General features: G+C 41.9%; 2 protein-coding genes across 2 annotated transcripts; both read left to right on the top strand.

Moving 5' to 3' along the window:
* Positions 1 to 309: 309 nt before the first annotated feature.
* Positions 310 to 3156, top strand: LOC143546762 (uncharacterized). Its single transcript, XM_077038353.1, has 2 exons — positions 310 to 588; positions 707 to 3156. The coding sequence occupies exon 2, from the start codon at positions 2120 to 2122 to the stop codon at positions 3086 to 3088; it is 969 nt and encodes a 322-aa protein (XP_076894468.1). The 5' UTR covers positions 310 to 588; positions 707 to 2119; the 3' UTR covers positions 3089 to 3156.
* A 7058-nt stretch (positions 3157 to 10214) lies between these two features.
* On the top strand, positions 10215 to 12252 carry LOC143546776 (thiohydroximate-O-sulfate sulfur/sulfate-lyase (nitrile-forming) NSP5-like). The gene is made up of 2 exons (XM_077038368.1): positions 10215 to 10297; positions 11226 to 12252. The coding sequence occupies exons 1-2, from the start codon at positions 10268 to 10270 to the stop codon at positions 12171 to 12173; spliced, it is 978 nt and encodes a 325-aa protein (XP_076894483.1). The 5' UTR covers positions 10215 to 10267; the 3' UTR covers positions 12174 to 12252.
* The last annotated feature ends 1579 nt before the right edge of the window (positions 12253 to 13831 follow it).

A 13831-nucleotide genomic window follows, 5' to 3' on the forward strand; every position in this document is an offset into this window, starting at 1 on the left:
GGACAGAGGGGATAAGTTTAGCAAGCTGGATCGTTTCCTGGTGTGTCAGGGGTTCTTGAATCTCTGGCCTACGGTCTCGCTTACTGCTTTAGTAAAAGGTACTTCGGATCACCGTCCGTTATTATTAGTGTCGGGGTGTGAAAACTTTGGCCACATTCCGTTCCGGTTCTTTAATTCGTGGCTAGATTTGCCGGGTTTTGTGGAATTTGTTGAGAGGAAAAGTAGAGTCTTTCGGTTCTCAGGCCCGGCTGACTTGGCATTGGCGACCAAGTTGGGGGTGTATAAAAGGGTGTATAAAAGGGTGGGTCGCTAGGAGTAAACCTCAAGCCGAAAGGAATTATGAATTAAATAAAAAAGAGGTTAGCCGGTTACTCTTGATCTCGGAAGTACGAGACCTATTACCAGGTGAAGAGGAGTATATGTTGATGTGTAAGTCTATGGTGGAGGAATTTGACCGGATAAAATTACAAGATTTGAAACAAAAATCACGGGTTCGGTGGGCGGTAGATGGGGATGATAATACGAGATTTTTTCATGGAATCCTCAACTCGAATCTAAGTAACAATCGTCTTCATGGGCTGTTCTTAGGTGGGAATTGGGTCTCTGATCCATCGGTAATTAAGGACGAGATATTTATTTTTTTTCGGCGAAATTTACCGAACAAATTCCGTCTAGGACGGTCTTAATCTGCTTGGATTTTAACCAGCTTTCGGAAGCAGAAGCTTCAAGTCTGATCAGGGTCTTCTCTTTATCTGAAATAAAGGATGCAGTGTGGGAGTGTGCTGGTGATAAGGCTCTGGGTCCGGACGGGTATAATTTTAAATTTTTAAAGAGGTGTTGGGGCAGTTTTCAGTACGAATTCCTTAAAATTTTTGATGATTTTCACCGGGGTGCGCCGTTTAACTGGGGTTGTATGTCGTCTTTTATTGCTTTAATTCCTAAGATAAAAGACCCCGTTGGGTTAGCGGACTTTAGACCAATAAGTCTGATTGGTTGTATTAATAAAGTGGTGTCAAAAGTTCTTTTGGCTCGGTTAAAAGTGTATATTCACAACTTGATCTCGGAGGAACAGTCGGCGTTTTTGGCAAATCGTAGTATCCTCGATGGTCCGTTGATTCTTAATGAGCTTATTGCATGGTTGAATAAGTTCAGTAAGAGAGCGATGTTAGTCAAGGTAGATATTGACAAGGCCTATGATGCGTTAAATTGGGGGTATGTGGACTCTATAATGGGACAAATGGGGTTTCCTGACTTGTGGAGGAAGTGGGTGATGAATATTTTGAGCGCTTCAAGGGCTTCGGTCCTGGTCAATGGGTCGCCAACACAGGAGTTCCCATGCTCGTGTGGTATACGACAAGGAGATCCGCTATCTCCTTTTCTTTTCCTCATTGCCATGGAAGGCTTGACTCGGATGATGAAAAAGGCATGTTCCATTGGGTTATATGGGGGTTTGGAAGGTGGTTATAACGGCCCGTCTTTATCTCATTTTTTATATGCGGATGTTGTTTTATTTCTTGGAAGGTGGGATCGTTCAAACGCGACAACTCTAAAAAGAATTCTTAGATGCTTCCATGCGGTGTCGGGACTCAAAAGTGAACTTATCTAAGTGCCATGTGTTTGGGACGAAGGTGGGAATAAGTGAATTGATGGAGATGGCCCAGGTTTTGAATTGTAGAGTGGGGGAGTTTCCGTTTCGCCATCTTGGTCTAACGGTAGGGGGAAACATGAACCGAATTAAAGAGTGGGACCCGGTGGTGAATTTGTTTAGGAAACGTCTCTCAATACGGAAGGCAAAGAGCTTATCGATCGGGGGTCGAATGAGAATTCTTAAGTTGGTCCTTAACTCTTTACCGACGTATTTTTTCTCGTTATTTCGCGCTCCAGAGGGTGTTTTAAAAAAGTTGGATAGCCTCAGGAGAATTTTCTTTTGGGGTGGAACGGAGGATAAATCTAAAATTAATTGGGTCGCTTGGCAAAATGTTATTGCTCCCATCGAAAAAGGGGGGCTCGGGTTCGGTTCTCTAAAAGACGCTAATCTCGCTTTGCTTGCAAAATGGTGGTGGAGGTTCAAAAATGAAAGGAAGGGCTGTGGAGGAAAGTTGTGTGGTCAATTCATCATATGGATAACTCTTGGAATTTTATTCCATACAGTTTGTCGATTCCGGGCCCGTGGAGGAGTATAGGGAAGCTTGATTCAGATCTGGATCCAATGGGGCTTAGTATGCGATCAGATTTGAGATCTGTAGTCGGGAATGGGGTAACCTTATTGTTCTGGTCCGATATATGGGTTGGGGAGGAAGCATTTCAGGTTCGGTTCCCGGGTCTGTATTTGTTAGAAAATAATAAGACGTGCCAAGTTTCAGACCGTTTGGTTATGTATGATGGAGAAATATGCGGGGTGTGGGATTGGATAGTAAACCCGATTTCGGCAGACGAGATTGAGGAGCTTAGAAATCTGTTGAGGATTTGTGAAGGTATTCATTTAAGCAATGAGGGTCATAAAGTATGCTGGAGTTTAAATGATAATGGGATCTTCTCTGTTAAAAGCATTAAGGTGAAGGTGGAAGAGATCCGATACCCGTCGCCGCTAAACACATTCACGTGGAATAATTGGGTTCCAAAGAAGGTATGTATACTAGCTTGGCGTGCAAGTTTGGAGAGGCTACCAACTTTGGTGGCTTTAGCAAAAAGAAATATTTGTTACGGGTCGGTTCTTTGTCCGATATGTGGGGAAGTGAAGGAGACCTTGGAACATATGTTTAATTCTTGTCGATTTGCACAAGACGTAAGGCAGGTGATATCGATGTGGTATGGGGCCCATTCAGTTTTCGCGTTTTGTATACAAGATCTGCTAGATCTATTTAAATATTCGGGGTTTACTTCTTCTAAAAAGAAGGCGTTCCACGCGGTTTGTCTTATAACTATGTGGAGTATTTGGAAGTTGAGAAACGACGTGGTGTTTAATGGGAAGCCGAGTCAACTTGCGAGGGTGGTAGGGGAAATCAAATCTCTTAGTTTTCTTTGGATTAAGAACCGCTCAAAAAAGCTTAACATTTCGTGGGAAGATTGGACGAGGTTTCATTTGTAGTTTCGTATGATGTTTGTTTGGTTTTTTTTGGTGAGTTGGTGTTTTGTTGGGTGTATCTTTGGGTCTTCAGACTCTGTTTATATATATATATATTTTAGTTGGTCGTTCAAAAAAAAAAGTAAAAAAGAGACATAAGTTGAAATCTTTGGCCCTTGAAACGAGTGATATTATATTATAGTGTTGCGAATGGAATGTGATATTATATTATAGTGTTGCGAGTAGAGGTGTACAAAACCGGTTTTAAACCCAAACCGAACCGGTCTGGTCAACGGCTGGTCAAAACCGGTTTGACTCAAACCGGTTTCGAAGCAATATAGGCTGACCTGGTCACACCGGTTCGGTCCGGTTTATAAACCGGTTTCACCGGTTTTAAACCGGTTTTTAACCGGTTTTTCCCAAACCGGTTCGGTTTTAAAACCGGTTTGATATATTTGAAGGGGAACCGGTCCTGAAACTGACGGTTTGGGTCGGTTTGGAAACCGGTTTGGGTGAAACCGGTTTTAAACCCAAACCGGTTCGGTTCGGTTTGCCTGGGACCGGTTTTTTTGTACCCCTCTAGTTGCGAGTGGAATGTACTGGGCTCAATAGGGCAAGTTATGGATCAAAATATTACTAGAGCCCAAGTGGGAACTAAAAGAAACGAACGGGTCAAGAGAGCACGAACAAATTGAAGGACTTTTAGCTAACAGAAATGATATAATATGAGAGAGAGGTTTTGATTTCCCATCTCCCTCTTGGTGAGTAATAAATATCCTACAATTTTCCCTTAATTTCATGGATCTAATTTATCTATGTTAATTTCAATCCACTTCATATAGAGTTCATGTCTTTACATAGTCTACATATTCTAAGAATAAAACATGTATCTTGGTTACATCTTGTTTAATCATTAAAAATTATGAATATTTAGAAATACCAATTCAATTCAAGTCATAGCAAACCTTGTAATCCGAGTTTGTTCTCATAAATAGCTTGTTTGTGCTTTGTAGGGGTATGGTACTAAAACCCGGTTCTACGACCCTAAATCTATTATGTTTGGCTTATTTCATTACATGGACTAATACGATGTTATTGGGCCGAGGGGGTTTTGTGGAGGTAACCCTAACTGGGCTAGGCCCATTAGGGTACCATGATGGTGGCCATGAGACTCTATATAAGGAGGTCTCCACCTCCTTATCAGAGGTCATGCTCAATAAGAGCCACCACCGCTTTTTGTGTCTGTGAACAAGAAATCCTCAGGATATCTTAGCAGTCGCCTCCACTCCCCCGAAACCATTGCAGGTCTCAACATAGTAGGTCGCCGGCGCAGCCGCAGAAGAAGAAGAAGATCAAGACGTGGTTCGTTCATCTCAAAATCCGTGGAAACATCGTCATGGATCAGGTAAGATTCATTTCGTGCTTCGACATTGGCGCCATCCGTGGGACGGCAACGAACTGCCCTTCGATCTTCATCTCGGCTGTCAGATCTCTCCCAAGAAAAACGCAGATCTGGAAGTCTACAGAAAAAGGCTTCAAGGCTTGTTCTATTTAAAGCTCAAAAAGATCCATAGATCTAAAAAGAGGCTTCCAGATCTGGGCAAGAAGGAAAATCCGTGATCATTCAAATCATCAGATCTCCGAATCTATGAATCACAGATTCAGGATCTCCGAATCTGTGATGGTTTTAAATCTGCTCCGAATCTTCAGATCTGTCCAGATCTGATTTACAGATCTAGGTTTAGATTACAGACCTGGATTTTAGGTCTAAAGTTGCAGATCTGACTCTTAAATTACAGATCCAGAAGTTACTAGACTTCCGCCGCCATGTACGCACGCCCGGGGGTTCTCACTCCGCAGCCGTGCATGTGCCGCCGCGGAAACCACCATCTGGGTTTTGCGCAAGAGACCTCCTTAATGCACACGCACTTGCGAGTCACCACTCTATCGCCGTGCATGCGCGCATCAGGCTACGCGCCAAACTTCAAGGTTGGGAATCCTCCTAATATCCCATATGGCTACGCGCCAAACTTCAAGGTTGGGAATCCTCCTAATATCCCATATGGCTACGCGCCAAGGTTGGGAATCCTCCTAATATCCCATATGGCTACGCGCCAAGGTTGGGAATCCTCCTAATATCCCATATGGCTACGCGCCAAACTTCAAGGTTGGGAATCCTCCTAATATCCCATATGGCTACGCGCCAAGGTTGGGAATCCTCCTAATATCCCATATGGCTACGCGCCAAACTTCAAGGTTGGGAATCCTCCTAATATCCCATATGGCTACGCGCCAAACTTCAAGGTTGGGAATCCTAATATCCCATATGGCTACGCGCCAAACTTCAAGGTTGGGAATCCTCCTAATATCCCATATGGCTACGCGCCAAACTTCAAGGTTGGGAATCCTCCTAATATCCCATATGGCTACGCGCCAAACTTCAAGGTTGGGAATCCCCCTAATATCCCATATGGCTACGCGCCAAACTGCAAGGTTGGGAATCCTCCTAAGATCCCATATGGCTACACGCCAAACTTAGGGGTTAGGAATCCTCATACCATATGTTCATGCATCACATATGCTCACGCATATTACACATGCTTACGCATCACATGCTTACGCATCACATGCTCGCACATGTCACAGTCTACACGCACGCGCACGCAACATCTGCGCGTGGCGCATAACACAAAACCAAAGTCTACGCGCACGTGCATGCAACATCTGCACGTGGCGCGTGACATAAAGTAGCTCGTAAGCCGCCTCACGCGCAAGCTCCACTATTATTACAGCTCATAAGACGCCTCTCGCGCGCAAGCTTTATTAGTTTCACAGCTCGTAAGTCGCCTCACGCGCCAGCTCAATTGTTATTCTCAAAGCTCATAAGACGCCTCTCGCGCGCAAGCTTTTATTATTCTAAGCTCGTAAGACGCCTCTCGCGCGCAGGCATTATTATTATTTTAGCTTGTAAGCCGCCTCACGCGCCAGCTTCATTATTCTACAAGCTCGTAAGTCGCCTCGCGCGCCAGCTTCTTTATTATTTTACAGCTCGTAAGTCGCCTCGCTCGCCAGCTTCTTTATTATTTTACAGCTTGTAAGCCGCCTCACGCGCCAGCTTCATTATTCTACAAGCTCGTAAGTCGCCTCGCGCGCCAGCTTCTTTATTATTTTAGCTTGTAAGCCGCCTCACGCGCCAGCTTCATTATTCTACAAGCTCGTAAGTCGCCTCGCGCGCCAGCTTCTTTATTATTTTACAGCTTGTAAGCCGCCTCACGCGCCAGCTTCATTATTCTACAAGCTCGTAAGTCGCCTCGCGCGCCAGCTTCTTTATTATTTTACAGCTCGTAAGTCGCCTCGCGCGCCAGCTTCTTTATTATTTTACAGCTTGTAAGCCGCCTCACGCGCCAGCTTCATTATTCTACAAGCCCGTAAGTCGCCTCGCGCGCCAGCTTCTTTATTATTTTACAGCTTGTAAGCCGCCTCACGCGCCAGCTTCATTATTCTACAAGCCCGTAAGTCGCCTCGCGCGCCAGCTTCTTTATTATTTTACAGCTTGTAAGCCGCCTCACGCGCCAGCTTCATTATTCTACAAGCTCGTAAGTCGCCTCGCGCGCCAGCTTCTTTATTATTTTACAGCTTGTAAGCCGCCTCACGCGCCAGCTTCATTATTCTACAAGCTCGTAAGTCGCCTCGCGCGCCAGCTTCTTTATTATTTTACAGCTCGTAAGTCGCCTCGCGCGCCAGCTTCTTTATTATTTTACAGCTTGTAAGCCGCCTCACGCGCCAGCTTCATTATTCTACAAGCCCGTAAGTCGCCTCGCGCGTCAGCTTCTTTATTATTTTACAGCTTGTAAGCCGCCTCACGCGCCAGCTTCATTATTCTACAAGCCCGTAAGTCGCCTCGCGCGCCAGCTTCTTTATTATTTTACAGCTTGTAAGCCGCCTCACGCGCCAGCTTCATTATTCTACAAGCTCGTAAGTCGCCTCGCGCGCCAGCTTCTTTATTATTTTACAGCTTGTAAGCCGCCTCACGCGCCAGCTTCATTATTCTACAAGCTCGTAAGTCGCCTCGCGCGCCAGCTTCTTTATTATTTTACAGCTTGTAAGCCACCTCACGCGCCAGCTTCATTATTCTACAAGCTCGTAAGTCGCCTCGCGCGCCAGCTTCTTTATTATTTTACAGCTTGTAAGCCGCCTCACGCGCCAGCTTCATTATTCTACAAGCTCGTAAGTCGCCTCGCGCGCCAGCTTCTTTATTATTTTACAGCTTGTAAGCCGCCTCACGCGCCAGCTTCATTATTCTACAAGCCCGTAAGTCGCCTCGCGCGCCAGCTTCTTTATTATTTTACAGCTTGTAAGCCGCCTCACGCGCCAGCTTCATTATTCTACAAGCTCGTAAGTCGCCTCGCGCGCCAGCTTCTTTATTATCACAGCTCGTAAGTCGCCTCACGCGCCAGCTCAATTATATTCTTATAGCTCATAAGACGCCTCTCGCGCGCAAGCTTTATTACTTTCACAGCTCGTAAGTCGCCTCACGCGCCAGCTCAATTGTTATTCTCAAAGCTCATAAGACGCCTCTCGCGCGCAGGCTTTTATTATTCTAAGCTCGTAAGACGCCTCTCGCGCGCAGGCATTATTATTATTTTAGCTCGTAAGTCGCCTCTCGCGCCAGCTCCATTATTATTATAGCTCGTAGGTCGCCTCACGCGCGAGCTTCATTATTATTATAGCTTGTAAGTCGCCTCACGCGCGAGCTTTATTATTATTTTAGCTTGTAAGTCGCCTCGCGCGCAGGCTTTTATTACAACATGTCACCATCATGAAGAAAGCCTCTCAAAACTCAGACAATAAAGACAAGGCCAAAGAAGAGGGAAAAAAACCGCCTCACACCTTATAAAGTCCAGCGCTCCACCTAGACGCGTGCGCGCCCAGGAGTAACACTGGACTTGAGGGGGCTTGTAGGGGTATGGTACTAAAACCCGGTTCTACGACCCTAAATCTATTATGTTTGGCTTATTTCATTACATGGACTAATACGATGTTATTGGGCCGAGGGGGTTTTGTGGAGGTAACCCTAACTGGGCTAGGCCCATTAGGGTACCATGATGGTGGCCATGAGACTCTATATAAGGAGGTCTCCACCTCCTTATCAGAGGTCATGCTCAATAAGAGCCACCACCGCTTTTTGTGTCTGTGAACAAGAAATCCTCAGGATATCTTAGCAGTCGCCTCCACTCCCCCGAAACCATTGCAGGTCTCAACATAGTAGGTCACTGGCGCAGCCGCAGAAGAAGAAGAAGATCAAGACGTGGTTCGTTCATCTCAAAATCCGTGGAAACATCGTCATGGATCAGGTAAGATTCATTTCGTGCTTCGACATGCTTCAGTTTCAAACAAACATTGTAATATGAGTTATTCAATTAATGGGTATTTTGAATTATATAATTTCTATATGTTTTTCTCATATCAAGTATTTTGAATTGTATAATTGTTTCCATGAGGAGGGGAGAAGATAGAATGCCAATAAGTTTGTGGGAAAGAAGAGGCAACAATTGCACCCCGTGTATCAATAAACTTATAGACGGTTATCACCGTAGCATGAAATGGCCGATTTGGAAGACCCCCTGCGCTACATATACTCTTATAGATTGTAGTCCAAAATGAGCTCAATTGAATATAGATAGTACATTCGGTTCAGTTTCATTATTAGTCTAATGAATATGAACGTTCAATAAAAAAATGCAAAAAATAACAATTTATCAACTTTTCAATAAAATAATATAATTTTAATTAATAAAACTTTATCATCCAAATACTAAGGCTATACGTAGTGGAGGGGCTACAAATTGAGACGTTTTGCGCCGTGTGGCGCCTAGTCAGCAAGGGATGAGAATTTGTTTTTGGGGTGTAATGGTGTAGGGGCTACAATAGTAATATAATATATATATATATATATACATATATCTATCACACACATACAAAATATAATAATAATAAATGAAACAAGAAAGCAGAGACAAATATTCATCGCCCCTCCACATTTCGCCCCTTTGTAGCCTAGGGGGCGGTGTTCACGCCCATTGTCGCCCAAAATCGCCCAAACTCAAGCCCCACTACACATGGCCTAACCAGTGATAAATTTTGACGTACAAGGAATCTTTGGGACTAAAAGAATAATTGTGATTTGTGAATTTGATATATCAAAGCAACAGCATGACTGCTACCTACTCTCTTTAAATTTTTTACAAATTGGGTCCTTGTCTACTCTATTTTCTTTGTTTTGTTATCTTGTCAAACCTAAATGTTTTAGTGTAATATGAGACGGGTATATATGAATTGACTAGCTTATAAACTATTTGATATTAGTTTATTAAAAGGTTAAACTGAGTCGATCCTAAATTTTTTCGTGCCCAAGTTTTATGTATCAAGTTCGATAAAGGGAACCGGTTATGTATTGTAATAAACTAATGATAACCGGTTAGAATTTAATAACATTATCATAGTTTGTCGTTATATTAAAAGATAACTTATTTCATCATTAACAATTCTTGTATAGTTCGTATTACTTAGTTATGTTATATTTTATAAACGTTAATCAAAAGCATATGTTATTTAATGTTGAGTGATTTCATTCGTCACATGATAAATCAAATAACTAGTACACCACATAGTTCCATTCCCACCTAGCTTTTTACTCTTTTTTTTTTAATATAGCTATCCATCAAAACCATAAATATTTAACACGCGTAAGCTTTTTAAATGAACGAACATGAACCAAAAAAATTATTCAATTATATGTTCGTATCCGGTTAAAATTAAATAAATGAACATGAACATGCCTCCATTCTTTTATGTCTGATTTGTTTGTGGGCCTAACGAAGAAGCTCATGAACCATGGTGGTTTTTTGCATAGTGGCCCTTGTTAATACTCTTAACAGATCGGGCTGTGGTCCGAAACGTATATTAACTTTTATTAAAAACACATCAATGGTTTTCAACTGAGAACATAAACAAATATTATTGTTTATCAGGGTTCACTTTCACTGCTTTTTATATGAGTATAGATGTAACCAATTTTGTGATTATTTTATAAAATGGTGTACAACAAATGGCCACTGGTGCCTATATAATATAAGTTGACAGTAGTTGAACAAGAGAAACAAAACTCAAAGACAACATCATCTGTACTGACCAACAACAACAATGGCGGTAACACAAGGCAAATGGCTTAAGGTCAGCTTCTTCTTCTTCATCAATTTTGCATATAACTGTCACCTATTCGCTTAATTGTATCTCGTAAAAACATTTGATAATAATATGGATTACTTTATGTAACTTACGGACTTTCAGCTCATGAAATTGACCACTTATTATTGTTCCAATTGCGTGTTAATTTCCTTAATACTCGTCTGTTTAGGGGTTAAAAAAAATTATGTCAGGGTTAGGTTTAGGGGCTGTAAACGAACGAACCGAACAAGGCCTTGTTCATGTTCGTCGTTTAACCTTTTATTGGATAAGCGAACGGTTCACGAACACCTAACCGAACTGAATTTCTTGTTCGTGTTCATTCACAGTTCACGGACACAAACAATGTTTTATTTGATTTGGCTAACACAAAATGGTCAGTGTCAACGGTACAATCCGACTAGTGAGTTTGTGTTGGTGTTTTTTTTAACATTCATATGCATATGTTAATTTACATTTAAACGAATCAGATAATACTCATATATATTTTATAGTTAATAATTTTTGCCTAAATCTAATAAGATTAGAAAAGTCTAAAAAAATTATTAAAAATCTTTAATGAACATGCATAAAGAAACAAACATATAAACGGACGTTCACGAACACAATTGAATGAACATGGCCTATGTTCGTGTTCATTCATTTAGTTAATGGAACAAAATTCCTTGCTCATGTTCGTCATATATAAAATGAGCAGACATCATCGAACGGCCCGCCAAACAGTTCGTCAAACATTCGGTTCATTTATAGCCCTAGTTAGGTTACCCTTTCTTATCTGATAGAAGCAGGCTTCAAAATTCTTTGACATGAAAGTGACTATTTAGTGATCAGTTAACAGTGTTCTTGGATTCAAGCTAAATCATTACCAAATAAACCGTATTAAGTATTAACTAACTGCAAATCTTATTATTTGCAGTTGAACCAAAAAGGATCTGGTCCTGGTGCAAGAAGCTCACATGCAATAACTATTGTTGGAGACAAAGCTTACGCCTTTGGTGGCGAGTTCAAGCCCCGGGTCCCTGTCGACAGCTCGCTCTTCGTCTTTGACCTAAACGAGCTAACATGGTCCATAGCTGAGGTAACTGGCGACATCCCACCTCCACGAGTCGGTGTGACCATGGCTTCTATTGGTCAAACGATATACGTGTTTGGTGGTCGAGACGCAATACACGCTGAACTCAACGAGCTCTACTCTTTCAACACCTGTACAAACAAGTGGACCCTACTGTCCTCCGGGGACACCGGGCCAGCTCACCGTAGCTACCACTCGGTAACCACGGATGACCGACACGTGTATGTGTTTGGAGGGTGTGGTGTTGCGGGCCGACTTAATGATTTATGGGCTTTTAATGTTGTTGACAAAACATGGGTCAAGTTTCCTTTACCCGGAGATAATCTCAAAGGTAGAGGTGGGCCCGGGCTCGTGGCGGTTGGAGGGAAAATCTGGGTGGTGTATGGTTTTGCGGGTATGGAGGTCGACGACGTGCATTTTTTCGACAAGGAAACCGAGAAGTGGGTCCAGGTCGAGACGACGGGTGAGAAACCGACACCCAGAAGTGTGTTCTCAAGTGTTGGTGTTGGGAAGTACATATTTGTTTGTGGCGGTGAAGTGGACCCTAGTGATTTGGGTCATTTGGGTGCGGGGAGGTTCACGCACGAGGTGTATGTGTTGGACACGGAGACGTTTGTGTGGACCAAGGTGGAGGATGGTTCGGGTGGTGGGGACCACCCGGGTCCACGAGGGTGGTGTGCGTTTTCGGGTGGGAGGCTGGATGGGAAAGATGGGTTGCTGGTTTTTGGTGGTAATTCTCCGAGTAATGATCGGTTGGACGACATTTACTTTTTTACCCTTTGCTTGGATTAAGCTTGCTTGTAACAGTCATGTTTGATAATTAACAAGAGCAAGTGATTTGGGTTCATGTATTTTGTGTAAAAAGGAAATAAAATGTAAAAATTGTGATGCATGTGCATTCGTAATTTTTAGTTTGATCAGTTTGTTTGGTGTTTATTGAAGTTTCTGGTAACCTAAAGAATTAATATCTCCAAATCTGCAGTTCCAATCAGTTTCCATGCATCCAAAATTATATCTTGTGCAGCCCCGAAACCGTGGCTGGATTTATGGTCAACTGGTAATTCGTTTAAGTGTAAGCTAGCTTAGAAACAAACCCGACAAGTGGCCCCATTAACTTCTGGACATTAAACCTAATTTCCAGAAGTTAAACATACTTATTTAAGTCATTAAACATGGTATAAACCAGCCCCAAGAGGTAATACTAAAACCGGATAGTAAAAACCTTTTAAACCGTCACTTTTGTAACCCGTTTAATTGCGAAACAAACCCAAAAACCTAACTGATATTACAACTTATTTTTACAGCCCTACACATATTATTTTGATAACTTATAACCTGACCTGGAACTGTTTTACATGAATCATCAGATAGAACCGAATTATGTCCTTAACGGGCCAAAAACCGAAACCGCAACATTAATCAAAGCACTAGCTGTTTTATAAACCAAGATATGATATTACAACATATTTTATTATATTATTCAGGTCATGAATGACTTGATGATCAAAACTGAGTTTATGTTGATTATATAGCTAAAAGGGTATTTTTGGAAGTTAACTTGAGCCCAAATCAAATAAGTTCTGAACAAAGACTTAAGAACAATATATAAAGGAAACTGATATGAACATGACCGTGAACCTCTTAAAATTTCACAATGTGTAGCCCTTAAAGCCAAAGCCAACTTGTAGGCGTTCGGTAACTCGTTTAAGTGAAAACTAATTTGAAAACCAACCCGACATGCGACCTTATTAACTTCTGGACATTTAAAAAAATTTCCAGAAATTAAGTATGCATATTTGAGGCGTTAAACTTGGTAAAGACCAGCCCCAAAGTTTATTAATAAACCGACTACTAAAAATTAACCGAACCGGCATTTTGGTGACGTGTTCGATAAGAAATAAGCTGTGCAACCAAAGTAATAATATGATCTCTTTTGAAGCCCTAAATATAATATTTTAATGATATATAATCTGCCAGAGCCATTTCGCATGAATCATCGTTTTTAAAACCGAACTAAGACCCGAAAGAGCCAAAATCTGGGCCGTTAGCGAAAATGCAGCTGTGAACATACTTTCAAAACCCATGAAATGCTAAAACAACCTATTTTTATGTATCACAACACTTGTATGATGACCAAAAGTGGGTTTTTGTTAAAAAGGGTATTTTTGGAACTAAAGAATAACAAGTTAAACCGTAAATTCTGGAAAATATAAAGCTGAAACTTATAAAACAGAAGATTATATTTTTAAATAGCCAAATATAAGCTATGATATGTTTAGGGGAAAATGGATTTACAAAACAGGCCCGTTTACAAGCTTAAGAGTGTTGTTTCGTTTAAAACCGAACGGGCTTGTTTCGTTTACAAGCTACATTCAAATGGAGGAGACTTCTCATGTATTTGATCCGAATTCACGGGTATGGGTCTTGCCAAACCCAGATATTTCTTAAAC

The sequence above is a fragment of the Bidens hawaiensis genome, unplaced genomic scaffold, assembly GCF_021521415.1.
Source record: "Bidens hawaiensis isolate Kalapana, Puna unplaced genomic scaffold, B.hawaiensis_p1.1 tig00014463_1, whole genome shotgun sequence".
Lineage (NCBI taxonomy): Eukaryota > Viridiplantae > Streptophyta > Magnoliopsida > Asterales > Asteraceae > Bidens > Bidens hawaiensis.

Bases quoted from the DNA above. Each gene is read 5' to 3' on its own strand.
- LOC143546776 (XM_077038368.1), top strand. From the start codon at position 10,268: ATGGCGGTAACACAAGGCAAATGGCTTAAG. The intron at 10,298-11,225 runs GTCAGCTTCTTC...TATTATTTGCAG, and splicing joins CACAAGGCAAATGGCTTAAG to TTGAACCAAAAAGGATCTGG.
- LOC143546762 (XM_077038353.1), top strand. From the start codon at position 2,120: ATGGATAACTCTTGGAATTTTATTCCATACAGTTTGTCGATTCCGGGC.